The 27,779-nt window shown below is 31.9% G+C and overlaps 8 protein-coding genes and 1 long non-coding RNA gene across 13 annotated transcripts; 6 read left to right on the top strand and 3 right to left on the bottom strand.

Annotated features, from left to right (window-relative positions):
* Window positions 1-463: 463 nt before the first annotated feature.
* LOC132914543 (DNA replication complex GINS protein PSF3) lies at window positions 464-2,369 on the bottom strand. Its single transcript, XM_060973743.1, has 4 exons — window positions 1,996-2,369; window positions 1,563-1,707; window positions 1,329-1,458; window positions 464-1,029 (listed from the first exon to the last, which is right to left on the bottom strand). Exons 1-4 carry the CDS (start codon window positions 2,099-2,101, stop codon window positions 802-804), a joined length of 609 nt encoding a protein of 202 aa, XP_060829726.1. The 5' UTR covers window positions 2,102-2,369; the 3' UTR covers window positions 464-801.
* A 173-nt stretch (window positions 2,370-2,542) lies between these two features.
* LOC132914525 (pre-rRNA-processing protein TSR1 homolog) lies at window positions 2,543-5,931 on the top strand. The gene is made up of 12 exons (XM_060973709.1): window positions 2,543-2,778; window positions 2,861-3,131; window positions 3,204-3,450; window positions 3,522-3,719; window positions 3,791-4,015; window positions 4,084-4,249; window positions 4,315-4,515; window positions 4,595-4,818; window positions 4,884-5,147; window positions 5,222-5,332; window positions 5,410-5,617; window positions 5,691-5,931. The coding sequence occupies exons 1-12, from the start codon at window positions 2,667-2,669 to the stop codon at window positions 5,846-5,848; spliced, it is 2,385 nt and encodes a 794-aa protein (XP_060829692.1). The 5' UTR covers window positions 2,543-2,666; the 3' UTR covers window positions 5,849-5,931.
* A 112-nt stretch (window positions 5,932-6,043) lies between these two features.
* On the top strand, window positions 6,044-7,509 carry LOC132914538 (uncharacterized). The gene is made up of 5 exons (XM_060973739.1): window positions 6,044-6,187; window positions 6,299-6,397; window positions 6,525-6,790; window positions 6,856-7,071; window positions 7,165-7,509. Exons 1-5 carry the CDS (start codon window positions 6,163-6,165, stop codon window positions 7,426-7,428), a joined length of 870 nt encoding a protein of 289 aa, XP_060829722.1. The 5' UTR covers window positions 6,044-6,162; the 3' UTR covers window positions 7,429-7,509.
* Window positions 7,510-9,761: 2,252 nt separating this feature from the next.
* Window positions 9,762-12,067, bottom strand: LOC132914533 (lipase 3-like). 2 transcript variants are annotated; one of them, XM_060973733.1, is made up of 8 exons: window positions 11,745-12,062; window positions 11,473-11,671; window positions 11,010-11,124; window positions 10,663-10,909; window positions 10,425-10,580; window positions 10,269-10,353; window positions 10,050-10,192; window positions 9,762-9,971 (listed from the first exon to the last, which is right to left on the bottom strand). In XM_060973733.1, the coding sequence occupies exons 1-8, from the start codon at window positions 11,907-11,909 to the stop codon at window positions 9,801-9,803; spliced, it is 1,281 nt and encodes a 426-aa protein (XP_060829716.1). In that variant the 5' UTR covers window positions 11,910-12,062; the 3' UTR covers window positions 9,762-9,800. The 2 variants fall into 2 exon arrangements, with proteins under 2 accessions (XP_060829716.1, XP_060829715.1); XM_060973732.1 differs by having other exon boundaries at window positions 9,762-10,192; window positions 11,745-12,067.
* Window positions 12,068-12,107: 40 nt separating this feature from the next.
* On the top strand, window positions 12,108-16,062 carry LOC132914529 (pancreatic triacylglycerol lipase-like). The gene is made up of 8 exons (XM_060973722.1): window positions 12,108-13,854; window positions 13,926-14,006; window positions 14,075-14,340; window positions 14,433-14,907; window positions 14,988-15,239; window positions 15,301-15,415; window positions 15,551-15,757; window positions 15,822-16,062. The coding sequence occupies exons 1-8, from the start codon at window positions 13,779-13,781 to the stop codon at window positions 15,904-15,906; spliced, it is 1,557 nt and encodes a 518-aa protein (XP_060829705.1). The 5' UTR covers window positions 12,108-13,778; the 3' UTR covers window positions 15,907-16,062.
* Window positions 16,063-16,126: 64 nt separating this feature from the next.
* Window positions 16,127-17,529, top strand: LOC132914537 (protein SCO2 homolog, mitochondrial). Its single transcript, XM_060973738.1, has 4 exons — window positions 16,127-16,287; window positions 16,385-16,811; window positions 16,880-17,085; window positions 17,165-17,529. Exons 1-4 carry the CDS (start codon window positions 16,231-16,233, stop codon window positions 17,345-17,347), a joined length of 873 nt encoding a protein of 290 aa, XP_060829721.1. The 5' UTR covers window positions 16,127-16,230; the 3' UTR covers window positions 17,348-17,529.
* Window positions 17,530-17,578: 49 nt separating this feature from the next.
* Window positions 17,579-18,725, top strand: LOC132914545 (transcription initiation factor TFIID subunit 10-like). Its single transcript, XM_060973747.1, has 4 exons — window positions 17,579-17,680; window positions 17,919-18,051; window positions 18,135-18,199; window positions 18,285-18,725. Exons 2-4 carry the CDS (start codon window positions 17,935-17,937, stop codon window positions 18,484-18,486), a joined length of 384 nt encoding a protein of 127 aa, XP_060829730.1. The 5' UTR covers window positions 17,579-17,680; window positions 17,919-17,934; the 3' UTR covers window positions 18,487-18,725.
* Window positions 17,586-17,922, bottom strand: LOC132914548 (uncharacterized). The gene is made up of 2 exons (XR_009659614.1): window positions 17,821-17,922; window positions 17,586-17,752 (listed from the first exon to the last, which is right to left on the bottom strand). It is a non-coding gene; the product is annotated as an uncharacterized LOC132914548 (long non-coding RNA).
* A 237-nt stretch (window positions 18,726-18,962) lies between the features above and the next one.
* On the top strand, window positions 18,963-27,719 carry LOC132914523 (GRB10-interacting GYF protein 2-like). Of its 4 annotated transcripts, none has more exons than XM_060973704.1 (16): window positions 18,963-19,398; window positions 19,884-19,928; window positions 20,016-20,247; window positions 20,784-20,954; window positions 21,162-21,363; window positions 21,447-21,660; window positions 21,750-22,737; window positions 22,835-23,185; window positions 23,263-23,574; window positions 23,655-23,747; window positions 23,826-24,253; window positions 24,350-24,551; window positions 24,629-24,835; window positions 25,015-25,417; window positions 25,497-25,726; window positions 25,810-27,719. In XM_060973704.1, exons 2-16 carry the CDS (start codon window positions 19,897-19,899, stop codon window positions 25,933-25,935), a joined length of 4,191 nt encoding a protein of 1,396 aa, XP_060829687.1. In that variant the 5' UTR covers window positions 18,963-19,398; window positions 19,884-19,896; the 3' UTR covers window positions 25,936-27,719. The 4 variants fall into 4 exon arrangements, with proteins under 4 accessions (XP_060829687.1, XP_060829686.1, XP_060829689.1 ...); XM_060973703.1 differs by having other exon boundaries at window positions 18,963-19,111; XM_060973706.1 differs by having other exon boundaries at window positions 18,963-19,111; window positions 24,629-24,829.
* Window positions 27,720-27,779: the final 60 nt, after the last annotated feature.

Below are 27,779 nucleotides of genomic sequence, written 5' to 3' on the forward strand. Positions count from 1 at the left end.
CAGTAAATATTTAATAAATAAAATACGCATATTTTTATGAAAAAATAAACAGTTTATAGTAATAGTTAATTAGGAAACTAAAATTAATCGTGACAATGTAATTAAATATAAATGAAAACTATACGTTGAAAAAATAAATAATTGTTCTACACATACAGAATGCATATACGCACAAGAAATATAATTTAAAAAATTCTAAACAAGTTGTTAATTCCAAATGTTCATCGCGACTTCTGTTAAGTTTCGTATTTATGACCGTATAAGAAACGATAATGTAATTAATTAATTATAACAATATTTTAAGTTGTAATATTATTGTTAGTATATAACGCAAAATATAATATATAAATATAAAAATAGAGCATTTTATGTACCATGTGTGTACGCCCATACAAAAACTGTACATTAGTGAAAGTGATAATATTATGATTATAAAATGTATAACAAGTGCGTTTTTTCATAATTTCTTTGTATTTATTTTTTTACTCAAGCAAGATTTAACTATTTTCTAATTTCTAAATAAATGAAAGAATATTTATTGCAATATCAAATACATTAATATATTTCCAATAATTAGCTTTCTACAATATGGTAGTAATATGCAAGTTCATTGAAAATGTAATTTAAAAAAGTTGTTATATGATTTATGTTATAAAATGTTTTGCACCTGTTTCTCGATTATTCTAAATAAACTCAGTTTATTCTACAATATTGATATTTCAGATTATTTAAAAACTTGATAAAAACATTATTCTACAAATTATTGACATTCGTATGCTGTATCTTTGTAAAACGAAAAAGCTAATCAAGTTCATATTTGTCCCGTTTCCGTTTTTTCAAATTTGTCGCTATTTCGGAAATAACCATTCCATTTGTACCCATTTTTAACCATTCTGTAAGACGAACTTTGGCTTGTCGACCGATAAGGAAGAGATCTCTTTCAAGTCGAGGAAGTTGAATTGCTAATGTAGGATCAGATGTTAGATTCTGAGACCAGTCCATTACTAATTGGAAACGGGACTTAAATGTCTGAAAATGAAGAATGAAAAGGCCCCATATATTTCGAAAAATATATTAGAAAAGATAAAAATTAATTCTTGGCTGTGACCTACCTATCATGATACTTTAGTTTTATAAAGTTATTGAAATTTGTAACTTCAATTCTGTATACATGGATTAATTAGAATATCTTTCAATTATAAGATTTCCAATGTTTTACATAACACACATGATATATTCATAAAAGTATTTGAATACTTTTGTGAGGCACTATATCTTATTAAAAAATAAAAAAGACATAGTACCTATTTTTACTATAATTCGCTTACCTGTAGTAAACTTTCTGCAATTATTTCAGAATCTTTGCCACTGAATTTTCTTACGTGCATTCCTAATTCATAATAAAATGGATTCCATCTACTTAAAACTATAGCATCAGCATCTGCTTCTAAAATTTCTCTAAAAGCATAAATGATATAAATAAGTATACACAGGAAAGTGTTTGTAAAGATTTGTGCACATAACATTTTGTCGAAAAACAAATAAAAATTTAAAAATCAAACCTGTATCCTTCTTTGTATATATTAGGTATATCGATATTAACTGCTGGATTTTGTAAATTTTTTAATGCATCTGCTAGCCATAATGGAAACTCTACTTTGGATCCAACTTGTAAATCCTCAGATTGACAGGAAGGATCCAAAAAACCTTAAACAATAGTATTCATATCTTTAACAATATTATATACCATTTTTATCAGATATTGTATACGTAGTATGAATATACTGTGATTATAATATAGATTATATACAAATATAATGTAGAAATATAATTAAGACCTTACAAAAGTTATATTATTAGTTTTTATTACTTAATCCAGTTTTATAGAGTATATCTCTATAATATAGAGAGTATCATTTTTTGAAATAGACTAATTGGAATATAGTTTTATAGAATATATCTCAGTAAGTAATAAAATAATAAATGAAAAATTACCTAAACCAGGTAAATCTACTTCAATTTTACAAGATATTCGTTCTTCAGTAGATAAAATGTCAGTTATTGCAAAATAATCCGGGATATAACTTTGACAACATGCCATTTTACAAAACTAACGCATGTTAGCATAAGCAATGAATTATCCAAAGCTCACCTCAATTCAGTGTAACCATTGACTAAGAATAGGGTAGACATGACATTAAATGGAACATGTGTCTCATGTTATGAAATACCAACCTGCCAAAGGATCAGAGTGTTTCTTACGCTCCCTGTGGTTCTCTAGGGCAAACATAGGAATTATCACAGACGACTCGTCAGCGAATATATTGCCACAGAGGACATCTGTTAGTCACATAGTATTGCATTCCTGATTCCAGGCCAAGCCATGTGTTGCCAGCTATCTTCACATGCTCCAAATTGCAATTCCTTCCATCTTCTACAGATGGCATTACAAGCCTTATCGCATAATATTACATCTCTGATATATGAACAAGCCATGTGTTGCCATCTATAGAAGATGGAAGGAACTGCAACTGGGAGCATGTGAGGATAACTGGTATGTGCGGATGTGAAGCAACACACGTCTTATCGTGGGGTTGTACGCATGGCAAACAGTTAGATTTATTATAAAAATATTTCATTTACAAGAATATATATTTTCAAATAAAATGGGAATGACAAAGCAAGAAGTACATCGACCTGGTGCATTTAAGCAAGTTAATAAACCACATAAAACGGGTAGACATCGTAGTAAAGGATCAATAAGTAGCGAGGTTAAAGGTAAAATTCTTTGCAATTTATATTATTATAACTTCTTAATATTTTACTGCTTTCTATATTGTCTAATTTGCAACCAATATAGGAAAAGTTGGAGTAAAAGTTTTATCGAAACGTGCTACTAAAAATCTTGGAAAAAATGACCGAAGGCATCAATCTTCACAAATTAGAAAAAGAAAGAGAGAGGAAGTGTTGCAGCAAAAAAGGAATTTTGGTGGATCCCATTCTGCACCTATTCTTGTATGCATTATTCCATTACAAGAAGATTTAGATACTGATAATATATTATCAATAATAACAAAAGCTGACGAGTCTGCAAATATAACTAATAGCCCATGCGGTACAATACATTTAAGGTATAATGTTACTATGATAAATGATATTAATAAAAATATGAATTATTGATTATCAATCTTTTTTTATGACAGTGTACCTAGGTTCAAGCAACGCTTTTCTATTGTGGTCCCACCAATTGGTAATTTGTTTGCCACATTGGATATAGCAAAAATAGCTACAACTATTCTTTTTATTGTATCCGCTACAAATAAGTCTGATAATAGTCCCAGATATGAAGTACTTGATGACTGGGGAAAAGAAATTATTAAGCCCTGTGTTGCTCAAGGTTTGACGACTCCTCTAATAGCACTTACAAATGTTGAAAGTCTTCACATAAAGGTATTGTGTTTTTCATATTTATTATTATATTTTGTGGAAAAATAATTTCAACTTTACGAACTTCATTACAGAAACGTCAAGATTTTAAAAGCCATGTACAATCCGAACTTTCTAAGTGGCTTCCTGAGGAAAAAGTTTTGCAATTAGATACTCCCACTGATGCTTTTAATGTTTTACGACGTGTTGGTACTCAAAAGCAAAGAACTGTATCATATAGAGACAAAAGAGCTCATTTGTTAGCAGAAGAAATAAAATTTAAATGTAATGAAGTAGGTATTGATGTAATAATTATCTATACTAATTAAAAGATAAGTATATATCCAAATTTGATTTCATTTAGAATTCCACAGAGCTTGGAACTCTTATGATCTCAGGATATCTTAGAAATGTACCATTATCAGTTAATGGTCTAGTACACATACCTGAATTGGGAGACTTTCAAATGTCTCAAATTGATGCACCTGAGGATCCATATCCAATGGAAAAGAAGTTGAGAAAACATTGTAATGCAATGGACGATGAACCATCCACGCGGGTTCTTGAACGCGCAGATCCAGGAAAACAAGTAATTTCATGAAATAAAATAAAACTTCGAATTTTTAAAAGCAATAATCAATTTTCTTGATTTTTTAGGAATCTCTCATAAGTGAAAATATACCTGACCCTATGGATGCTGAACAAACTTGGCCTACAGAAGAAGAATTAGCTGAAGCTAAAGCTCAAAGAAAAAAAATTGTAAAGAGAGTTCCAAAAGGAACTTCTGAATATCAAGCAGCCTGGATTCCTGATGAGGATGGAGGTATTTGTCTTTTAGTCATAAATTAAATTTGGAGATACATATTATTCTTTACTTGTATTTTGTAGAGGAATTGAGTGAGTACTCAAACGATGAATCAGAAGATAAGATGTCTGTTGATGAACCAAGATCTCAAGCAGATAGTGGACCAGATGCAGAAGAAGACGAGGAAGAATACGAGACAATTACTGTATCCGAAGTTCCTGATGAACGATACGATCAGAATATCGATATGGCAGAAGAAAAAGAAGCCATGGAAAACTTAAAGAGTATGTTTGTTGAATATATGTATATTACATTATTGAATATGTATTATTGAAATCTTTAACCACAATTTTTCAAATATAGACGCAAAATTAGACGCACAATTTCCTGACGAAGTAGATACACCTCAAGATATGTTGGCAAAACAGAGGTTTCAAAAGTATCGTGGACTTGAATCATTCAGAACAAGCCCGTGGGATCCAAAAGAAAACCTTCCTACTGATTACGCTAGAATATTTCAATTTGAAAATTTTGATCGAGCGCGAAAACGTATATTTAAAGTATCTCAGGACACAGAGGGTGCTATGGTATGAATATTTGATTAATTAAAAACTAATTATCTATTCATGCTAAATTATACAAATATTTTTAGCCTGGTTGGTATATCACAATTCACGTTGTAAATGTACGACAAGATCTTTTTATCGCATTTTCTTCATTGGAAAATCATCCATTAATTGTATTTGGTTTACTACCGAACGAGCACAAAATGTCTGTCTTAAATGTGGCATTGAAACATATTAATATTACTCCACAACCGGTGAAATCTAAAGAAAAATTGATATTTCAATGTGGATTTAGAAGATTCACTGCGTGCCCAATATTTAGTCAACACACAAACGGAAACAAACATAAAGCATGTATTATATTCTGTGAGATTTTAATATATTCTATTTATATCTTATTACTAAGAATAGAAATATTTTTCAGTATGAGCGGTATTTTCGTCCAGAGAACACTGTCGTAGCAAGCATGTACGCTCCAATTACTTTTCCACCATGTCCAGTATTGTGTTATGTTCAAAAGTTGAATAAATCATTGGTAAGGAGGCAATAATTATACACAAGTTAAAGGTTGATTCCATTCTTATATCATTAAAAGTTACAATATTTTCGTAGCAATTAATTGCAACCGGAAGTGTATTATCTGTGAATCCAGATAGAATAGTTGTAAAACGTGTTGTTCTTAGCGGCCATGCATACAAAGTACATAAACGATCAGCAGTTATAAGATTTATGTTCTTTCATCGAGAAGATATAAACTGGTTTAAACCAGTTGAACTACGAACGAAATATGGTCGTAGAGGACATATAAAAGAACCATTGGGTAGATAGATCATAAATGTTTTTTAATTTAATTGACATATTTTATTAAAAAATGACTTATTATTTTTTCCTAGGTACTCATGGTCATATGAAATGTGTATTTAATGGTCAACTGAAGTCGCAGGACACGATTTTAATGAATTTATACAAAAGAGTATTCCCAAAATGGACATATGAACCTTTATTGTTAACAGAGTTACAACATCAAAATGAAAGCATGAACATAGAATGAAATCTGTTAATTAAAGTATTAAAATGTATATATATATATATATATATATATATATAAAATAAAATTTTGTCATACATTTAAAATGCCTACCTTATACGCGTCTTGTTTTAATATTATGTAAAATGAATTCTAATTTTAATTTGAATGTATGATTTCGATATATCGCGAAATGTATCACGTGACTTATGCTCCTGCCAATTAGTTTCTTTTAAATAGTATCTTGTATACTGTTTGAAAGGTAACATTGTGGTGTGTGATGTAATTAAATAATATTTGATAATAATAGTATTAAGCAAGAATTTTTCAAAGAAAATATGGACTTGGATACTTCTTATATTGGTAATTAGCATTTCATATAAATAAGAGTGTTGACAGACAAATGTAGATGTTTAATACACAAAAATAATGAACCTAAACTCTCTTCTTGAAACAAATATCTATTTAATACAGAACCTTTACTTGATGATTGGCTAGAAGAACTTCAATCAATCATTAAAGCACAAGAAAGTTTTATCAAAGCTAAAGACGAATTTTACATGCCGTTTGTAGGTAATTATTGCATTTGAAACTGTATCCCTTTGTTAATATTAATTTCATTTTTATTTATATCTTTAATTTTATTTTGATAGAATATAATAACAACAAAATTTTCATTCACATTAAATACTGTTTTCAGCCATACCAATTCCAATTATCAATGCAATATTTAAAATAACAGAATATCTCCATTTGGGGCCAGATACTAGATACATTGCTATTCACTTATATGATAAATTTATGTGTAGCTATTTTTGGGAAGTATATAGAAATGCTGATCAAACAGAAAGTTCTTGGTCCCAAGTTTGTAAAAAAGTAGCAAGTCAATCAAAATTATACCTCATGTCTTGTTTGCAATTAGCAAATAAAATGGATTCACATTTCAACAAGTTAAGAATATCGCAAGTACATATACATGATTTTATTCTGAATTTATCAATAGTGGTATCTTAATGTTTTGTATGCTACAGGTACTTGGTATCTTGCGGTGTATAGACAAAAAATCTGAATACACACCCAATGTAATTTTTCTATCAGAATATAAGGTATTTAAGACTGTTGGGTTCAGAATGCCATTTTACACTCCGTTAAATTGTGTAGAAATTCTTTTAGCTGCAACAGGACTCAAGGATACTCCAAATATGCAAGAACTTACTATAAATTTATTGGATCTAGTTTATCTGCAGGTTTGAATTTTATTAATAGATATTTGTAAGACATTAATGATATGTTATAAATGACATTAGCATAGTTAATGAAGCAGATATATATGATTATAGAGGGAGGAAATATATTTTCATTTGCAATGTTTGTTGCAAGAACACATAGCAAAAACTCAACAAGAAAAGAGGAGTCTTATGATGTTAATGTCAAATATATTATTTTTGGGAGCTTCTATTGTTCTTTGTGGGGCATTCTTTTTGTGTATAGATTGTAAATCTGTAAGAGTTATAGCTTCAAAATTATCGCAATTAATAGATATGAAGATTCATGATATTTGGGATATGGCTAACATACTTCTTATAATGGCAATTCAAGAATAATTCTTAAAAAATCTATGTAAAAGTAAACTTTTGTATATTATACATTGCATATTACTGCATATCAATAAATTTGTACAAATTATTAAGAAAATGAGATAAAAATTGTTTTTATTATTGATTCATTTCAGAATTTTATAATTAATTATTAAAACTATAAATTTTTAATGCTAGTTTTAAAATAATTTTATATATGTCCTCTATATGCAATAAAGGAATGTAATTCTTACATATATCGTTAGGTGAAATGTTTAATTACTATATTCTTATGAATAAATACTTCTTCAATAGTAAATAACATATACATCCAACTATATGTCCAACTAACTAAACACTTTCAATATCTCATTCACTATTGATAATATAAAAATATATTAGAGAAAAGAAATTATCTGATTTAGAAGGACAAATATGATAGTAATCATATTTTTTTTTATAAGTTTCAAGGTTATCGATATTTTTTTAAATGGAGCTATATCTTCTTATCATCACGGCGTTACACCTGAAGTTAAGACCAATTGATCTCCTATTATGTTTGATAATAACTGCGAATAATGAAAAAGCTACGATAGCAAGATCAATGAAGGAAAATTTACTTCAACAAGTGTTAAAAATGATGCCAATTATCAATAGGAGAAAAGTTTCCTCAACATCGTGTTGGATCGGCCTTAGTACAGCCATTCGATATAACCTGCGCGTTCGCTTGATCTTAAACCTCTAGGCTTCTTTCTGTGGAGTACGATTAAAGAAACAATTTATCATGATATTAGTATAATACTATAAAATATGAAAGAATGCATTAAATATAACTGCGTGTTGTATATTAATATGTAATATTAGTCGTCACGTTATACGGGCGGCCAAGAATCACGTTAATCGCTCTCGGAAATGTATTGAAGTGGATGCTCATAGTTTTGAACACTTGTAAAGTAAGTTTTCCTTTATCGACCTCCCTAAACATGTATGAATTTTTGGTATTCAAGATCATATGAATGCATAATATTATAAGTTTTTGGATTAATCGTAACTTCAGCGCTGACGCCATGATAATAAAAATATATACGACCACGAATAAATATATACTCTTTAAAACAGAGTAACTTTTTAAAAATTAGAATTTGAATTTTTTGCATAAGTTAGAAGAATTAGTTTATTAGACAATGTGTAAAAAGATATTAAGAAAATTGCAGTTGGTCGGGATCGCGAAGAAAATAATAAGGGTTACTTTTTGCAACTCTATCTGAGCTTGTAATAAAAATTTAAAAAGTACATTTTCTAGATTTATGTTAGTTATATACATGTTGAAAATTTCACCGAAATCGGTTAACATTACTATGAGCTAAAAACGATTATAAGTGATGCGAAGTTATAATTTTCTATGACTTTCGGCTTATAACTTTATTAATTATAGATCCTTTCTAAATTTCCAGCATGTACATAGCTAACATAACTCTTCAAAATGTGTTGTTTAAATTTCCATTAGAGGCACAGATAAAAGAGTTCTGAAAGGTGATTTTTATTATTTTCTTCGCGATTGCGACCAACTGCAATTTTTAAAATAATTTTTCTACGCATCGGTAGACTAATTCTTCTAACTTATAAAAAAAAAAATTCAAGTCGTTTGTTCCAATTTTAAGAATGTTATTCTGTTTTAAAGAGTATGCTAATACTTTTGTTCGTGGCTGTATGTAATCGCGCTTAGAAAAACAGCAATGATCTTGAAATCTCGAAATCTATGACCCTGAGATAAATTTTGTGTTTACCATCATATTTGCCTTCTCAAATCAGATAATGTTTTCCTCTGAAAATTTTGTTTATCAATAATGAATGAGATATTTACGGTACTCGAGTTAAGTTGAACACCCTGTATGTATTGGGTTGGCAACTAAGTGATTGCGGATTTTGTCATTAGGTGGTAATGATATATGTATAAGAAGCCTGTATTATTTCTTAATCATAGTGCATTTGTTACGAATGTTCAATGTTCACATACATTCACAACAGAAAGTATGGAAATGATTGAAAGACTTATGAATTAATATATTTTAATTAATTGATACATATGTACATTCTTGCTGATCTATGATCATTTAATGGATTCCACATGTAAAGAATATAAGATAATACAAAATTAATAATTGCTGCCTTAATAATTCTTATAATCACATAATATGGTTCTTATAAAATTATAAACTTTATAAACTTATAAACTAAATAGATTCATTCGGTACTTTTCTGATTAGAATGTTGATCTGATTTTTGAATATTGACTTAGCTGTTGATCACATTATCGCCAACGTTGGATAGAATTAATTAATTAAAATTAAAACACCGAATTTATGTTCAATCATGTTCTTATTAACATAATTTGCACTTCATAGTCCAATAATATTCATTTTTTTGTGATTTTCCATGAGACTTAAAATTTTATTGTATACCCAAACATCTACATGCTTGCCCCATAAGAAATCAGTATGCCCAAAGGTATCGGATGGAACTAAAAATTTCTGAGCATTGGGTAGTGCTTTGTACAATTGATTCAAGTCCTGTAAAGATATTAACAAGAAAGAGAAACTTGAAAAATTCAGTAGAAGCTGAAGCACCGCGATAAACAGCATACGAACCTGAACATTGATAAACATATCATTGACACCGTAATGTAAATACACTGGTACCTTAACGTTGGCCAAATTATAATCAGGAGGATGTATCGTACCGTATTTTTTCATATTGCCGATAAGGCCGTGATCAAATTTCCGGAACTTGCCTGTGAGAAGAAAAGATATAATTTGTAAAAAACAAAAGGGTGTACATTTTATAAAATTATATTACTAAATATTAACCTGAACTAATCAATTGTCCATAATGTGCGATTTGCCTAACAGATGAACCAGCAGGATCATATTGCACAATAACAGGCAATAGAGTCTATGAATTAAAATCAAGTTAACTATTGTATATATATAGTGATTACATTGAATGTACATGCATATGATTACCGTATTAAGTTCGTTACTGAAGCCAGCACACAAGAATACGATGTTTTTACATATTGGTTGCAAAAGTGCTTCATCATCACACAGAATTGTTCCAAGCTCCTGTATGAGTTTATCCGATGGCTTAAATTCATACATGCCTATCAAATCCGTTATGAACTGTAAAAAGACCAAAGATGAGAAAAATTCAGCATCGTTTGATTTGATATCAAAATTAGTAAATGCAGCTTCTAAAGTGTACATTGATATCTTTGGAATGAGGAGCCAAGAAACGGTATAGAGGACTTTTTGTCCTGGACATGAAGACTGCTGGACCCAAAGTAAAAGAGGCGATTATCTTCTCTTGATATTCTGGCCGTTCGCTAGCCATTACAAAGAACGAGGTACCACCCTGGCTATGTGATATGATAAAGATTTTCTCTTTCTTTGTTTGAGCGAGGATATGGTCGATCATCGCTGGCAGATCGTACACTCCGATTTCATGCCAACTGTACGAAAGTATCAATCGTTGTATTATCAGGAAGTAATGGTACAGCAATCGTATTAATTGCCAAAATGCATCTTAACGAACGATTATTCTAATTATACCTGAACATCCAAAAATCTTGCTCTGAAACAGTCCAATCCAAGTGGTTTCGTGAGTACCTGTTGCCACGCACATTACCCAACCATACATCGTATCCCCAATCTGCTAATATGAAACCTAAAATTTGCAGAAAAATATTAATCGGGTATGATTTAATTCTTCAATTTTGTATTTGTTCTTTTCGTACAATGCGAAGGCGAAACTTCAAGGGAACGTATATTTTTTAAAAATTTGGAACTTGTATGGAGTTTGTATTATATAATCATCAGTAATCTCTTCGTGTCCCTTTAAAGAGAACAGCCGAGTGCAGAGGATCAAAGTTAGCGTAAATTTGTTTTTCCTTGGGAATGAAATACGCGATGTAAGCCCATTCCAAAAATAGAAAGAAAACAAATTTAAAAAAAGAAAGAAAACAAATGCACTTAAAAAAGTTTATTCTGTAGACGAATAGTAAATTGGTAATACCTAAACTCTTTCCAGGACCTGACAAAAGCCACGAAGCCGAGCAATCGAAAACTCCGTGGAGAAGTAATACAGCTATTTTATCGTCAGATGGAGGTATTTGGTCCGATCCTACGATTCTATCCAGTTGCAAAATGTACCGATCCTCTGTGACGACTCGATGAGTTTCGGCTATGTATCCCGCTTTTTCTGCAAGTTCTTTCTGCAGAAATGCTGACTCTTATTTCAACGTAAATACTAGGAATTATATGACGATCTCAGTAAAATTTACTTACAGGGGTTGGAACATTAAACTCAAATGCGGTATCAGTGGTGTGATTCGATTCATGCTGTTGTCCTGTAAATGGCACTCCTAAAATCACCGGCAACGTACAGCATAAAATAGATATCTTGAACATCATGGTGGGTAGTGCGTCTTCAAACAATTCGAATTGTTTCATAGACTTATATAAAGGATCATCCCCAGATGTATTCGTGCAGCAAAGTAGCGCATTAAGTCGTTATCAGTTATCGAGTATCAGATCAAATGTTTTCTACATATATAAATCACTTGGTAATTAAATTATTATGAAAATAAATCTTTTATCGATATTACAAGATATGATTTATATCTAATTTGTGTTTTTATAGATCTTCAGATTTCTCTCTTTTCAAACGGAAAGGGAATAGGTATATGTAGATATTAACTGATGAAAAACAATGATTTTTGATTTTTGATCTACGACTTTGATCAGTTACTTGCACGATTTAAAGATAAACATAAGTAAACATGGAAAATATCAATAGATGTCGCAGGTGTTACAACTTTTGAAGTATGAAAAATCCTGATATGTATCAATTCATGATACACTGTGAAGAATGAGCATACTACTATCTCACTAATCATAAAAATGTACAAACATTTCTAGAAATTTTTCTGTATATGTACACAATCGATCACAAAAAGATTCGGACATTGTACAATTTCAATTTCTAAGCTCTATATTTTCAGTAAATGTACAAGGACCAACAAAAATGTGTTACATTACGTATCACTATACTATACATGTATAGATAAGTAGAAAAATAAGTAGTAGAAAAATCTTTTGAGTTATTATTTATTGTTGTCTAAATATTTTCTCTGGTGAGTGCTCGAATACTTTGTGATCCATTGTACTTGCTACTGATTTAAAGGATGCCTAACTACAAAATAAGGTATTTAGGATTAAAAAATGCAGCCTGATCGCTTTCTCTTTTTTTGCAAAATGATATTTAGGTAAATTCATTACTGAGCAATATTTAGGCATGTATAAGGAGGAATTGCTACAGTTTACTTTTGTAAACGGGAGATGCTTGGCAAATCTTCGCTGATAAGCTTATTTTTTAAAATACAATCGTGAAACTCGTTCGTCCGGTTCAAGAGATCTTCAGTAAAAGACAGTCCGCGACTCTCGACTTTCTGAACATCAGAGCTTCGCTACAAAATCTCAACAGGCTTTTACTATGAAATGATAAACCATATTACGCATATACGTATATAATTATAAAATTAATATAATACAATATAATATAAAATTATATAATCTCCATCGTAATAATAGATTTCTGTAAACGGGGATTATACATTAACAAGTTGACTCTCCATTTATCTGCCTGCAACAATTTTAGTGAAATCGTTCGAGTGAAAGTAGAACGTCTCTATATGCAGAAGAAACCGTTATTTGCACACGAGAAAAGTTGGAAATATTGCGTCATATCGAATGGTGAAAAAGAAGGTCATAATGGTTGCAACTTGAAAGAAAGTATCGTGAGCCGAGCATTTGGTTCAACGCATATTTCTTTCCAAATTTCATTGATACCTATCATTTGACGTATTTAACACATTCTACTGTTCTAAGGTGAACGAAGAATTGTTAAAGTAATTCGCTTTGCTATCAAAACGTACCAACCACAAGTAAAGCGACGATTATGAATAGCAATATGTAGTTTGATCCTCCATTTAATTCTTATTTAATAAATAATAATTCATACAACAACAGGTATAAATTCAGTGAAATAGGAAATAAACTGGTTGTCGCGTGCTCGCTAGCGGAAAATCGATTGCGCAAAAAGATTTTGCTGTAATAGTAAGGTGGAAAAAATTCATCCAAGCATTTGTACTGCGCTTTAGTTTTCCATCGTAGGTAGAATAGAGAAGATTAAATAGAAAATCGCGTTAGTAACTTAAGAGAAGAAGGGGAGTGACAAACAAACATAGGAGGAAGAGGAAAAGGAAAATAGCTAATAGCCTCCATCGGATACGACCAAGATTCGAAGAGAACAAATGAAAGATGCAACTCGCGTTAGTGATACGCTTCATCTTTTCAATGTTTCTTGTTCTTTGGATCGTCGAAGTTAATCGTGCTGGTAAGCAAGCTTTTAATAAAGATAAGAATAGTTGATTGTCACTGAGAAACTAAATTCTCTTCTTTTCCCAGCAAGATTCCTTGGAAGGAGTCGAGCGATGGTGCGGCGAGTAAGAGTTGGTCTTGAACATTTGAAAGGGAAAATTTGCTTTGGTACGTATATCATAAGAAGCGGTATTCGTCCAATTAAGTAAGAAATATAAAAGAAGTGAAAATTGCAGAATCAGTTGGCTGCTTTGCGGATCCACCGCCCCATTTAACGTTGAAAAGGCCGCCGGAGCATCCTAGCATAATTCAAACGAGATTTTTATTGTACACTCGCTCGAGACGAGAATCCCCTAAAAGCCTTCAATATGGTGATGATTTGAAATCCATTCTTCAATCAGAATTTGATTCGGCGAAATCTCTGAAAGTTATAATTCACGGCTATAAAGGAAGCGGTAGCGATACTGGCGCAGTTCTTTTGGTACAGGCTCTTCTGGACTTGGTAATTAACGAGAAGCGACTGTCTATTGTCGATCGATAGAGAATTCGTTTATCAGAACAACTTACGTAGATAAATGGTGTCATATCCATTAGGAAGACACAAACGTCTTAGTGCTTGATTGGACAAGAGGAGCAGCAACGACCTATTCGGCAGCAGTGGCGAACACGGAACTTGTAGGACGGCAGTTAGGTCTAGCCCTTTTAGACGCTGTTAATTTGGGTACTCTTGCTGAAAACATTCACGTGATTGGCTTTAGTCTCGGAGCTCATGTGGCTGGCTGTGCGTCAGAGATCCTCAAGAAGAACAGTATTCTTCTAGGTCGTATAACAGGCCTAGATCCTGCGTCACCCTTTTTCAGAAATCATCTGGTTAGGGAGAAGTCCAGGAAATTAGACGCTACCGATGCTCGGTTAGTAGATGTGATTCATACGGATGGATCCCAGGACTTTGCAGATGGATTTGGTCTTTTAAAGCCACTTGGTCACATCGATTTCTTTCCGAACGGCGGTAGAGAGCAGTCAGGTTGCAAGGATGTGAAGAATTCTGTTGTTGTTAGCCATTTGAAAGGTACGTGATTAGATGTTTGTTGACCGACGCGATCCAAGTTATTTGAAATTCTTCGAATTGTAAAAATAATAATATTTCAGAGGATATGTTAACGAAAGAGATCGCTTGTAGTCATTTAAGAGCTTGGGCATATTTTTTGGAAAGCATACGTACAACGAATGAATCTTGTAAATTTATTGCTTGGCCTTGTCCCCAAGGAACGATCTCGTATACGAATGGAATGTGTTTCCCTATGGAATCTACGCTATGGTCCCAAGAAATGGGCTACCGAGCTAATCACGGTCCTTTAGGAATTTATTATTTGCCCACGAGAGATAAAGAACCATTTTGTGGTAAAATCAACTTTTATGTAAAACATTTACAACTCGTTTTTTATTTGTTTGTTCTTATTAGGCCATCCTTTGAGAGCATCGGTGACAATTTCAGAAACGATGACAAAGACATTAGGAATGTTATTTTTAAAGATTGTGGAACGTGATTCAACAATAAATTTCAAGTTTCGATGCACGTAAGATATACTTTAATAACGCTAATACGTGATCTTGATTCGTAAAAAATTTATCATTACTACTGCGATGCATTTGGAAATTTTATTCCATATATGTATCTATAAATAACTTTGACGAAATATTATGTGTTCAAGGATACCTACTCGAAGAAATAAATCGACGACATTCTACGATATTGGTGCAGCAGAATTTCAATTTTTGTCGAAAAACCGATCAACGATAGAAGCACATATTTGGTACCAAACAGATAAAGATGAAAAAAACGAAGATGCGACTATAATTTCTAACTCGAATATGTTGTTAATAGACGCTCTTACTCTTGAGGATAGAAAAGGCAACAAGTACGTAAATGCTAATTATCTAAAACTAATTAATCTTTAATTAACGTTTTATTTGCATATTTAGATGGAAATATTGTACTCGAAATACTGCCCTAAATTTCGAAGAAAATTTGATAATACTTCGTCAAGATCAGTGCGCCTTTTTATAAGAATAAACTCATTTATGTAGAAAAGACAAGTTGTTTTAATAAAATATTTATTATATGCAAAATACTAAAGAAAATAAAAAAAGGTGCGGATAAAAAAATTCTTGTTAATTCAGCAATTTTCTAATAATAAATTTTATCATCAATTTCTATAATGTATCAGGATTCATTTTTTATATAACCATTAATTAATTAAATCATTTGCGGAAAAAGAAGAAACGAGTATTTGAAATAGACTGTATAAAGTCAGCTGCGATAACATACAATGGAAACATAACCTATTCATGATATTAAACCGATCAAACTAATTGTGTGCAACAAAGAACAATGTCTTGTTTGAAAAATCTTCTTCTTTTAAGATGTTCGAATCAAGCTTTTAGAAGTGTAAGTAATTGTTATTCGAAATAATTGTACTCAAATAGGATTACTTTCATAAAAGAACAAAACAAACACAAAATAATAAAATTAATATTATTTACAGACAATTACATTTCGACATTCACTAAATTTTGGGCAATGTTATCCGCAAGTTAGAACCATAAATATTTTTACATCTTTACATAAATCTAATGAAATACGCTCATTATCAAGTAAAAAAAAATCCATCTTTAGAGACAGTGTTATTACATGGAAAAGTGTAGCAGTTACGAGCATAGGATGTACAGTTCTTTTAATGTATATGTATTATCTTCAAGAATCAAAAGATAAAGAAATAGAACGTGAGAGAAGGCGTGCGCTAGGCAAGGCAGCAATTGGTGGAAAATTTGAATTAGTTGATTCTAAAGGAAAAGTATGGAAGTCAGATGATTTTTTAGGACAGTGGGTTTTAATATACTTCGGTTTTACGCATTGCCCTGACATATGTCCTGATGAACTTGAAAAATTGACAGAAATTGTTGATAAGTTGGGTAGGTTTAAATGACAGTATTTTAAAAAATGTATATCTCTTATCTTTTACATTAAATTACTTTTTTAGAGACCCAGCATAGTACAAAAGTTCAGCCTATATTTATTTCTGTGGATCCTGACAGAGATACGCCAGAAGTTGTAGGCAAATATGTTAAAGAATTTTCTGACAAAATTCTTGGTCTTACTGGAACCAAAGAACAAATTGCTAAAGTATGCAAAGCTTATAGAGTATACTACAGTAATGGGCCCAAGGATCAAGATTCAGACTATATTGTTAGTCATTTATCTTCCTTATAAGTAGCTTAAATTCTATCTTTGAATATAAACTCACTTTATTTCTATTATATTCTAGGTTGATCATACGATAATCATATATCTCGTTGATCCAGATGGTATGTTTGTGGATTATTATGGTCTGACTCATACTGCTGAACAGGTTATACAAAGTATGTTAATAAATAAACTTAAGTATGAGAACTTGAAGAAAGATTCTTGGATTCCATCATTGTCGCTAAAAAACCCACTACCAACATGATTTATTTATATTCCACTATTATATTAATTATGTTAATAGTTAAATCTATGTTTGGTAATAGTTAAAGTATGTTTTAAGCATTTTCTTGCATTAAATATTACTGTTTACTTATTATAATTGTATAAAAATAAAAGAATCATATGAAAAATAAATAAATACTTGCACTATTTATTTGAATTAAATGCGAGTAATCGATCGATATATTCTCTTGATATTTATTCCCTAGGCCCTAGATGTCCTACCAGTTTAGAGAATTCTCAAGTACTCGTTCTTTGTTTATATGTATGTCGATTCCTTTAATATACATTCACGGACAGGACACTGATATTTTAGGTATGTTCTGCCGTTATTTCAAGAATATTTTTTTCCATTAATACTCAGGAAAGTCAAGCAGAAGATTTTTATCTGAAAGAACTTGAAACATTTACTGCAAGAAATTTTGATACCTTTATTTTGGAGGTTACAATTTATACCTTATAAATCATTTCAATTTTGTAGTTCGGAAAATTATTTGTTTATGAATTTTATTCTAAGTCAAATTTTTTCTACGTAATGTTTTGATATCGTATAGGAAAAGATTAATCAAAATGGCAGAAGATTTTGGAAGAGATACACCACCTATGTACACAGCAAATGAAGAAACAAAAACTGCTGGACAACCTCTTTCGGATTTTTTACTACAACTCGAAGATTATACGCCAACGGTAGGCAAATGAAACATTATAGTTGTAGTTTGTTCATTGTTATTAATAGTATAATCGGCAATATCAAATGATTCATTTAACAGGTACCAGATGCCATCAGTGAACATTATTTACATACTGCTGGTTTTAATACGACAGATCCCAGAATGTAAGCAATTTGCAAAAAGCTTGATTAATATATAAATGAAACTTTAATGATTACTGTTTTATAAATATGTGTATAACAATTTTAGAGTGAGATTGGTTTCACTAGCTGCACAAAAATTTATATCTGAAATAGCAAATGATGCACTGCAACATTGTAAAACACGTGGAGCCAATCAGAATACAAAAACAAAAGGAAAAGATCGACGTTATACTCTTACCATGGAAGATCTGACCCCAGCAGTTGGAGAATATGGCATTATAGTTAAAAAACCACATTATTTTGTTTGATTCAGTAGCGTCCTACTTTATCTATTTTTATTCATGAAAAATTTTTATTTATTTAATATTCTTTCACATATATAGAACGAATTTCTAATATACAATATATAATTGTACAATTTTTATAAAAATTGAGTGACATGCTGCAACAAAAGACATAAAACTGTAAAAGTAATGTAGCTTGAGGGTCATATATGATAGTTTTAAAATGATTAGGAAATTTAAATATATTATACTTTACCGAAAAATTAATTTCGATATCTTTTTATTGTATACGTATATTATAACATAAATATTAATATCTGTAACACTTCAGTATTTGATGACATTGAATTTTGGAAATTTAAATCTCAAAAAAAGATCGTTAAAATTTAATTTGTCAAAAATAAACGACAATAAGAGGGAAACATTAACGAATACAAAAAATTACTTTGCTTCTAACGTACCGATCGGGTTGCATATGCATATCAAAAAAATGTCTTCAGCTGATAGTAATGAAAAATAGCATATGTCGCTAGTAACTTTTCAATACATCAGGTATACCAACAACTCCGCATGCGCTTTATTCCAAAAAAACTATCAGCCATATTGGTGTGTTGTATCGCTGCCCTCAGTAATTTCGAAGATCAGTGAGGTATTTTTCGCGTTTATCATACGATATTTTTCATATTCGTTGCTCTACGAATAATCGGAATTGCCAGTATGATATTTAGTCGAAATAGATTGGTCACTTATGGACTCTTATGACAGTCATGAGTGGAAAAAGTTTGGTTAATGTTGCCACCTGGGCTCACGGAAATCGGTCTGTTTAAGAACATGTCGTAAATAAATGCGTACTATTTTCACTGAACTGGGATGTTCATATGATATTTACACCTTCTTCTACATTGTTGTTTCTTCGTTTAAAATAATCATTGTTAGGTATTGGTTGATTTTCAAAAGAATCACAACTTTTATGAATACTTTGCCATCGTCTGCCGTCCTCTCCTACCTTCGTTCACTTTTACTTCATACTTTTTATATATCCTAGTTCTATACCTTTCGTGATAACATTATATTTCATATCCTTGTAATTATTATTGATCATCGTGGTTGCGCGATTTTCTTCGAGCAACAGGTAAAGATTGTCGATACAATTTGGTATAATTATACCAATTAGGTTCATCTTGAATATCTGTGATTATTGCCATAAGACTTGCTTGTTATAGGTAATATTTTCCCACATCATTATGTTTTCTATTGGTGTCATTTTTTAGGACAGAAAAGCTAAATAATCGTTAATCGTACATACTATTTTTACTACTATATTTTTTTAACTAATTTACATGTGAGATTAGAAATGTAATTCCCAACATAATAATAATCTTTCGAAAACTTTATTCTATGATGAAATATTATGTTTTCAGCAAATAGATCATCATGACGGATTCTATGAAATTTGGCCCTGAATGGTTTGTAATGTTTTATGTATACAATACAATTATTAATTCAGTGTATTTCTTTGCTTATACATTTTACTTGTTATGATGAATATATAGGTTGCGCAATTTGTCTGGAGATACTTGCAATAGTAGCGGTGGTGGTGGAGGTACTACAAGTTTAACTACTCCACGTTATCAGTTAGCTGAGCATAGATATGGGCGAGAAGAAATGTTGATCTTGTTTGACCGTAATTGTAAACCTCCTGAACCATTGACAAATTTCTCATCATTATATGTTGAGAAAACTCAACTTCCTTTGGCTCTTATACAAATGACAGAAGATGAAACGGTAATTAACCATGTATACTGTTCTTGCATTCACAAATTTGATATTTATATTGAAATTTGAAGGATATTTATTTATGATAAGTAATTTAGTTATAATAAGTAGATATATCAAGAAAATAACTTTTTTTACATATAATTGTTAATGTATCATATTTTGCAATATTATGATTGCACATGCATTAATTGTTATTTAGAATGCTAATTAATATTGTGTATTTAGTGATTTATATATATTCTTAATACATCCTATATTGAGAACTGCCTCAAGTTAGTTTGAATCTAAAAATATAACACACTGGAGCCCTTGTGCCAGTTCTTCATAGCACTCTCCTACCTGTTGTGTATTTTACATAATCATTACTAGTTTATTATCATTGTATGTCATATCTTCTTTCAATGACGTATCCACTATAAATTAAAACGTTACCTCTCATTTATTAACATATAGTATATACATTTCTTAAATATTAATATTAAATATTAAATTATTTGATAAATAAAAAATATATTCATTTGATTATCATACAATTTTTTTAGCGGATGTGGAACGGAGGAATAACTAATGGCGGTCGAGGAAGAGGTGGAAGTGTAGATCGTGGAGGACGTGGAAGAAGTGGAAGAGGTAGCTTGTATTCTTCTCATTATTCCCGTGGCGTTGGTTTTGATGATTCAGGAGATGGATCACGAATTGACAGTCAACCATTTCAAGTATGTAGTTTGTTTCATTCTATAGAAAAGATAATATGTCGATGCAAGTATTAAATTAAAAAAACAAACTTATTTTTTAAGTATCTTGCATGCAAAATATGTTTATGTCATTAAGTAATATGATATCCAGAAGGTTGAAAATTTTTTATTTTCAGTAAAAGATGAATAATTTTTTTAATTGATCAGTGAATATATTTCGATATCTAGGGAAGAAATCGCCCATTTGATAGGTCGCAAAGTGAACGTGGTTGGTCAGAAAGAAATGGGGCCTCAGATCCAGGTGAATGGAATGGTTCTACCAGTCCTAGAAAAGAATTAAGTCGTGGGGCTAGTGGTAGTTCTCTTATGGAAAGTAATTGGCGGCGTCATCGTGGTGGTACAGAAGACGATGACGGTTGGCGGAAATGGGGTATATAAACGTGTATCTTCAGCTCTGCACATGTATAATTAAGTAAAGAATATTGCTTATGTAATAATCAATTTGTATTTTAGGTAGGAGTAGTTGGCGCGAAAGTGGGAGTATGGATAGAGATAGATTAGAAAGAAATGAAGGAGATGGAGAAGAGGGACGAAGTAGTGGTAGTAGATGGGAACATCGTGGTAGTCATAGAGTTACACACGATTCAAGTCATCATCCACCCCCTCGAACAACGCGCACTTGGGATTCAAATCATCATGATAATAATCATGACAATCTTCCCGAATGGTGACTTTCTAACTGTTTTTATTACTAATATAATCTACTAGGAAACTAAATATATTTTAATCATGTTTAATGATTGAAATTCATTCTAGGGCTACTGAAAATCCTAGCGAAAGTGGAGGAAGTTTCGATGCTTCAGGTGCTTTTCATGGTGGAATGTATTCAGATGATGATGAAGATGGAGTGATTAGTGCAGGTGGTACTCAAGAATCAAGGACTCGGCGTGTTTCCGAAGGAAGCGCTACTAATATTAAAAAACCTAGTAGCAAACCTTCATCTCACAGCTCAACTCAGGGACAAACAGCGGGTCGCAATTCCAATAGCGGAATTAGTTCAGTTAGTAAAGAACGACCAAAGTCCTTACATCCGCTCGATGATAAAAATGAATGCATCGAGAAAGAAAGGAGAAGCAGCTCTCCAACGAAACTGCCCATTACAGTTTTAACGGATAATACTGCTACTAAAAGTTTGACGTCAACATCGTCTGAAACTTCACAGAAAAGAAATACGGTAGCAGCAAGTACGGAGCATACGAAGACTGAAAAAATGCCATCGTCCGATTCAGGAACTAATAAATCTCCCACTAAAGAAAAGAAAAAAGAAGATATTGAAAAGGAAACGAAGTTGGATCCGATTCCTACTACTGCGAAAACACAAGTTCCGGAGCAAACGGAATCTCAAAAGCTCGTACATAGCGCGGAAACGGATAACGTAAGGCACAAGTCGGAAGATGATTTAGACAGAATGAAGGAAGAAGCGGACGCATTAGTTGCAAAATTGATGGCAGATGAAGAAAATCATAGAGAGAAGACTGCTAGTATATCTCCTTCTATTGGTAATCAATCTTCTACAGTTCCATCCACGAATGGACAGGAGAAATGGTTTTACCGGGATCCACAGGGTGAAGTTCAAGGTCCATTCTTAGCCAGTGAAATGACAGAATGGTGTAAAGCTGGTTACTTTACAGCAGGATTAATGGTAAGAAGAACTTGTGATGAACGGTATAGCACTTTAGGAGACTTAATGAAGATGTGTGGCAGAATACCATTTACACCTGGACCTCCCATTCCTCCCTTAAAGGTACAAGATCTTTTTGTAATCTTTTGGAATATAACAAATGTTTTAATGTTAAAGGAAATGCATATAGAAAAAGATTTTTTTCATTTGTTTCTTTTAGTTAACGGATCAGGTAATACCATCTGTTCCTAACACAGTGCCAGCTGGTATGACTGCACTACCAAAATCTGGTATAGAAGATCCAATTCTTCTACTTCAGTATCAACACATGCGATTGATACAAAATCAACAATTACTTTTAAGACAAATGCGGACATCGGCTATAGCAAAACTTTCTCAGTCCGAACATTGGGCAACGTTAAGTCCTATAGAACAAAACCAATTGATTTTTCAATATGTTTTTCATGATTCAGAGATTCCAGAGTTGCCAATCTCTACAAATCCATTCGTACCTCATCTTCCATCACAAGCTTCAAATCCAGTTATGCAACTTTTCACTCAAATGCAACAGGTACCAATTTACCTCATCTAGAATGTATACTTGTAAAAAATCGTGATATTAAATTTCTATAATCTTTTGTTCCTTAGGCTAAAACGCAACCAGAAACTCATTTAACGTCAAATCCACATTCAAGTACAACAACGCATCCACCTACGGTCGATCCTATACAACAACTTATACAGCAGATGGGTGGTATGCAAAATATATCGGGGCTTCAACAATCAAGTATAAATTCAACGTCAGCTGCAACGCAAGAGGACAATCCCATAAAATCTTTGTTACGTCAACTCAGTGTTAATGCGAATGGTCATCCACAAACACCTCATATCGATACCGTTTGGCCACAACCCCCGCCACAAATAAATCCACAATTTAATGCACAGAGTTGGTTAGCGCAAGTATGTATTAGGTTGAATAAATTTGCTTTCAGAAAGATTGTAGGTTTATAAATACAGCCAATACATTACATACTGTTCAGGTTGGACCGATACCAGCAGTACCTCCAGGCCAATTACCTACATCATTATGGGATCTGCATACTAAAGAAATAAAGACTGAACAGCAGATATTGGTAATTACGGTTTCAAAATTTAGATTACTTTATCGCTTAGAATACAATTAAAAACTGAAAGTTATTATTGTGTCATAGGAAGAACAAAATCTTCGATTACAAGAAGATAGGAAAAAAGAAGAACTTCGAAAACAAGAAGAATTACAGCGACAAGCTGACGAGGAAAATGCGAAAAGGAAAAAGGAAGAGCAGGCAAAGCAAGCGGAAGAAGCGAAGCGAAAAGATGAAGAGAGAAAGAAAAAAGAAGAAGAAAAAAAGCGGAAAGAAGAAGAGAAGCGTAAACAAGAGGAAGAGAGAAAGAAAAAAGAAGAGAAAAAGCGTAAAGAGGAAGAGAAAAAACGAGAAGAGAAGCGAAAGCAGGAAGAAGAAAATTTAAGGAAAAAGCAAGAGGAAGAAAAGAAAAAAAAGGAGGAACTTAGAAAGCAGGAAGAAAAACAAAAGAAGGAAGAAGAAAAAAGAAAAAAGTTGGAAGAGGAACAAAAAAAGCAAGAAGAAGAAAGAATGCGGTATATTTTGCAAATAATTATGTATATTTGTGAAATATTAATTATTTGAAAAAAAAGGAGTTAATAAAACCTATTTCTCTACTTTTCCTATCGTAGAAAAGAGGCAGAGGCACGTAAGCAAGCCGAAGCTGAAGAACAAGCTCGGCGAGCAGAACAGAGACGGCGGGAAGCGGATGCACTCCGTAGATTACAAGAACGAAGTAAAGCGCCATGGGCACAGGCGCCTCGTGCACCAGCTCCAGCTACTCCTGCTGCTTCACTTGCTGAGATTCAAAGACTCGAACGAGAAAAGAAAGCGGTATACTTCGAAATTTTTAAGAAAGTATTATCATTCCTGTAGAAACTATATACTGATAGCTATAAATGTTTGTTCAGGAAGAGCAACGATTTCAACAAATGATGCAGCAACAATTAGCACAGCAGAAAGCCATAGAAACAGCTCAAGAAGCATCAGTAATGGACTCCTCTAAAAGATTGCAATTTAAATGGGCAGAGAAGGCTACAACTTCTACAAAATCTGTACCAGTAAAGAGTCTTGCACAGATTCAACAGGAAGAGCAAGAAAGGATCGCCAAGGTAAAGGTACTTATTACTTTTTCCATATCTTACGCTATCGTATATTAATTTTGATATATTTTTTCATTTGTCTTGAGATTTTATTAAATTCATGAACTTTTTTACATTCCTATAAAAGTGAAGAAAAGAAATACAATTGTTAAATGATAATCATATCTTGTTGATTGTTATTGCTGACACTTTAGCAGCAGGAAAGAGAACGGCAAGAAAAGGCAGGACAGAAAGAATCGATGAACGTACTGAAAAACGCTGGAATATGGGGTGCTGCTTCTCAGTGTTTGAATTGGGCCAATTCAAGTAGCTCTAATAATAATCAAGTTTGGTCGAATAATAGTGGTACCAGTGGTTTTTGGGACGATCCTACGCCAATTAAACCTACGGCCGTAAAGCAATCTGTTAAACAGACTACTACAGTAAAAGCTCTTACTGCCAATCAACAACAGCAACAAAGTAATAAAACAAATAAGAGTAAGAATAAACGAGAAGAGGAATTGGTTAAGAAATTATTTGAACAAAACACTGCCAAGACAGATGATTTCACACAATGGTGTAACAAAGCCCTAAGTGGTTTACAGGTGTCTGTAGACAGTAAGTTAGAGACTTTTTCATGTACGTATTTTTGTTCTGTTTATAAATAGTTTAATTAGCAAATTTTACATGTACACAGTCCCCACGTTTGTTGGATTTTTGCGAGACATTGAATCTGCATACGAAGTAAAAGAATATGTTCGAGATTATCTTGGCGATAACAAACAAAGTTCAGAATTTGCAAAGCAATTTTTAGAAAAACGTAGTAAATGGCGATCGGCCCAACGACCTCAAGCACAAGCGGATGACTTGTGCAAACCAGCGCCTGCTGTTAATCCTAATGCACCCACGGAATTTCAGGAAGTAAAGGTATCTTGAGTAGATGTAATAAAAGCTGGTAATGATGGATGATATGTTTTACAAGCGCCTAACTGCTTAATATAATCTTTTAGGGAAAGTCAAAGAAGCCAAAGAAGGGAAAAATGTACAAAGTTGATAATAGAATTCTTGGCTTTAGCGTAACCGCAGCCCCTGATCGAATCAATGTAGGTGATCGCGATTATGGAGAAGGTGTTTGAATTAATTGTGACAACTTTAACTGTATTATGGAAATTGTGCAACGCTTGGCCCAACAAATGGTTTGTTATTTATTTATTGTAGATGCCAAATAAGTTCTAAGGAACCCGTTACGTGTACTTCGTTAAAAGTATATAAGATTTTTCTATGATTATGCGTGTAAGGATCTTATCTCTCGTATCCTTTGCTCGTACATTAATGGGAGCCTTAGATACCATTATAGCGTGGCATTATTTCCTTTTTAAACGGAACTGAAAGACACTCCGAAAGAAAACCCAATTGTACATACTACTCAAAGAAAGATACTTCTTAAAACAAGACAAACTCATCTCTTATTTACATGGTATACATATAAATATAAATAAATGAATGAATATATATATTATATATATGTGTATGTATGTATACATACTATATATATATATTGCATTAACACATTTTGTAATATTTCACTTTCATCGCCGTAAGTAAAGAAATTATGCCGATCGATAACTCGTACACGCGGAAACATCGCAGTTGAAAGCAATATGTGCTCATGAAGGTGTTCAGCAAGCAAAAATAAATTGTTAATATGTGATCGTAATCAAAAGAACTTCGATCAAGCACGATGTTTATGGAGTACATTAATATTATCGAATGCACCAAGTATGATAATATAAATCCTATGGATTTCTTTTTTTATTGTAACATCATGATAACGATACGACTTCGCCTTGGATTACGTTTTGCTTATTACGTTTTAAGAGAATAATCTTGTGTTTGATATACTGAAGAACTTTTTTTTAATCAATTTATGACCGTTTTTAAGAATAAAGAACTAATAATATTTTGACTGAATGATTGAATGCTAGCAACAATTTGAACAATGAATTGTACATTATACGTAGAGCCAATCACTCCTTATTCCGAACTTTTGATTACATAAAGCAACCATGAACGGAAGAACTTATTAAAAAGAAAATTGTATGTTTCAAAGCAGTAATATTGCAAAGAAAAAGAAGCTCTTGTACTTTCTTAACACTTTGAATACAATGGTATATTTCGAAGAAAAAAAATAGTACTTGCATGTTGTACGATTTATAAAGAAAATAAACTATCTTCCATTCTCCTGTTTTGCACCAGAAAAAATATGAAAGTAAGCTCATGTAATGTTAGGAACGTGTACTGTCGATTTTGAAAAATTTACATAGCACATAAGGAAATTTCAGATTGATTACTGCGTGTGCCTACGTGTGGATCTCACTCTCGTCGGCATAGCCTTCTTATTAATGTTGAGGTCAATCTAATGATAAATATTTAACAAGGAATTTTATGTAAGATTTTAATTAATGCAACAATTGAAACCAGTATCTTTTGTAAAGTTTTAATTATAATTATAAGTATACATGTGAACTGTCCCACCTCTAACAAAGAGTTAAAACAGAAAACTTTTAGCATCTGTATAAAAAATATTAATTTCTTCTTTTTCGTTTTTCCTAATTGAACTAATCTTTACATAAAGTGGTACGAATACTCTGTGAGTAAGCGGAAAATGTTGCGACAGATCTGACCGCTCTTAATATTATAATGGTTGTTAATTAAGGCTCATTGGTCTTCTTTCAATATGAGAAGGGTATTTTTAGAAGATCATAGATCCTTACATGAAAGATTTATGTATAAATAGATAAATGTACAGTAATACAAGGATAATTAAATAGAAAAAAGCAGATAATTGAGATATTGTATTAATATTATTATTGTATCTAACGTACAGCGTATAATAAAATAAATATTATTATATTTTCAATTTGTCCCTATTATTTTAGCTAATGTAAAAAAGGGAGTAATTGGTGCAATATATTTTTCA

Source organism: Bombus pascuorum, chromosome 15 (assembly GCF_905332965.1).
Source record: "Bombus pascuorum chromosome 15, iyBomPasc1.1, whole genome shotgun sequence".
In the NCBI taxonomy this organism is placed as follows: Eukaryota; Metazoa; Arthropoda; class Insecta; order Hymenoptera; family Apidae; genus Bombus; species Bombus pascuorum.

Bases quoted from the DNA above. Each gene is read 5' to 3' on its own strand.
- LOC132914543 (XM_060973743.1), bottom strand. From the start codon at position 2,101: ATGGCATGTTGTCAAAGTTATATCCCGGATTATTTTGCAATAACTGAC. The intron at 1,708-1,995 runs GTAATTTTTCAT...CTATTGTTTAAG, and splicing joins AGTAGATTTACCTGGTTTAG to GTTTTTTGGATCCTTCCTGT. The intron at 1,030-1,328 runs GTAAGCGAATTA...CTTCATTTTCAG, and splicing joins TTGCAGAAAGTTTACTACAG to ACATTTAAGTCCCGTTTCCA.
- LOC132914525 (XM_060973709.1), top strand. From the start codon at position 2,667: ATGGGAATGACAAAGCAAGAAGTACATCGACCTGGTGCATTTAAGCAA. The intron at 4,819-4,883 runs GTATGAATATTT...AAATATTTTTAG, and splicing joins AGGACACAGAGGGTGCTATG to CCTGGTTGGTATATCACAAT. The intron at 5,148-5,221 runs GCATGTATTATA...AATATTTTTCAG, and splicing joins CAAACGGAAACAAACATAAA to TATGAGCGGTATTTTCGTCC.
- LOC132914538 (XM_060973739.1), top strand. From the start codon at position 6,163: ATGGACTTGGATACTTCTTATATTG. The intron at 6,398-6,524 runs GTAATTATTGCA...TACTGTTTTCAG, and splicing joins ATTTTACATGCCGTTTGTAG to CCATACCAATTCCAATTATC. The intron at 7,072-7,164 runs GTTTGAATTTTA...ATATGATTATAG, and splicing joins TGGATCTAGTTTATCTGCAG to AGGGAGGAAATATATTTTCA.
- LOC132914533 (XM_060973732.1), bottom strand. From the start codon at position 11,909: ATGAAACAATTCGAATTGTTTGAAGACGCACTACCCACCATGATGTTC. The intron at 11,125-11,472 runs GTATTACCAATT...TGCAAATTTTAG, and splicing joins AGGTCCTGGAAAGAGTTTAG to GTTTCATATTAGCAGATTGG. The intron at 10,910-11,009 runs GTATAATTAGAA...ACTTTCGTACAG, and splicing joins CAAGATTTTTGGATGTTCAG to TTGGCATGAAATCGGAGTGT.
- LOC132914529 (XM_060973722.1), top strand. From the start codon at position 13,779: ATGCAACTCGCGTTAGTGATACGCTTCATCTTTTCAATGTTTCTTGTT. The intron at 14,341-14,432 runs GTAATTAACGAG...CATATCCATTAG, and splicing joins TACAGGCTCTTCTGGACTTG to GAAGACACAAACGTCTTAGT. The intron at 15,416-15,550 runs GTAAGATATACT...TATGTGTTCAAG, and splicing joins AATTTCAAGTTTCGATGCAC to GATACCTACTCGAAGAAATA.
- LOC132914537 (XM_060973738.1), top strand. From the start codon at position 16,231: ATGTCTTGTTTGAAAAATCTTCTTCTTTTAAGATGTTCGAATCAAGCT. The intron at 16,288-16,384 runs GTAAGTAATTGT...TATTATTTACAG, and splicing joins CGAATCAAGCTTTTAGAAGT to ACAATTACATTTCGACATTC. The intron at 16,812-16,879 runs GTAGGTTTAAAT...TTACTTTTTTAG, and splicing joins AGAAATTGTTGATAAGTTGG to AGACCCAGCATAGTACAAAA.
- LOC132914545 (XM_060973747.1), top strand. From the start codon at position 17,935: ATGGCAGAAGATTTTGGAAGAGATACACCACCTATGTACACAGCAAAT. The intron at 18,052-18,134 runs GTAGGCAAATGA...TTCATTTAACAG, and splicing joins TCGAAGATTATACGCCAACG to GTACCAGATGCCATCAGTGA. The intron at 18,200-18,284 runs GTAAGCAATTTG...TAACAATTTTAG, and splicing joins AATACGACAGATCCCAGAAT to AGTGAGATTGGTTTCACTAG.
- LOC132914523 (XM_060973704.1), top strand. From the start codon at position 19,897: ATGACGGATTCTATGAAATTTGGCCCTGAATG. The intron at 23,575-23,654 runs GTATGTATTAGG...CATACTGTTCAG, and splicing joins CACAGAGTTGGTTAGCGCAA to GTTGGACCGATACCAGCAGT. The intron at 25,727-25,809 runs GTATCTTGAGTA...ATAATCTTTTAG, and splicing joins CGGAATTTCAGGAAGTAAAG to GGAAAGTCAAAGAAGCCAAA.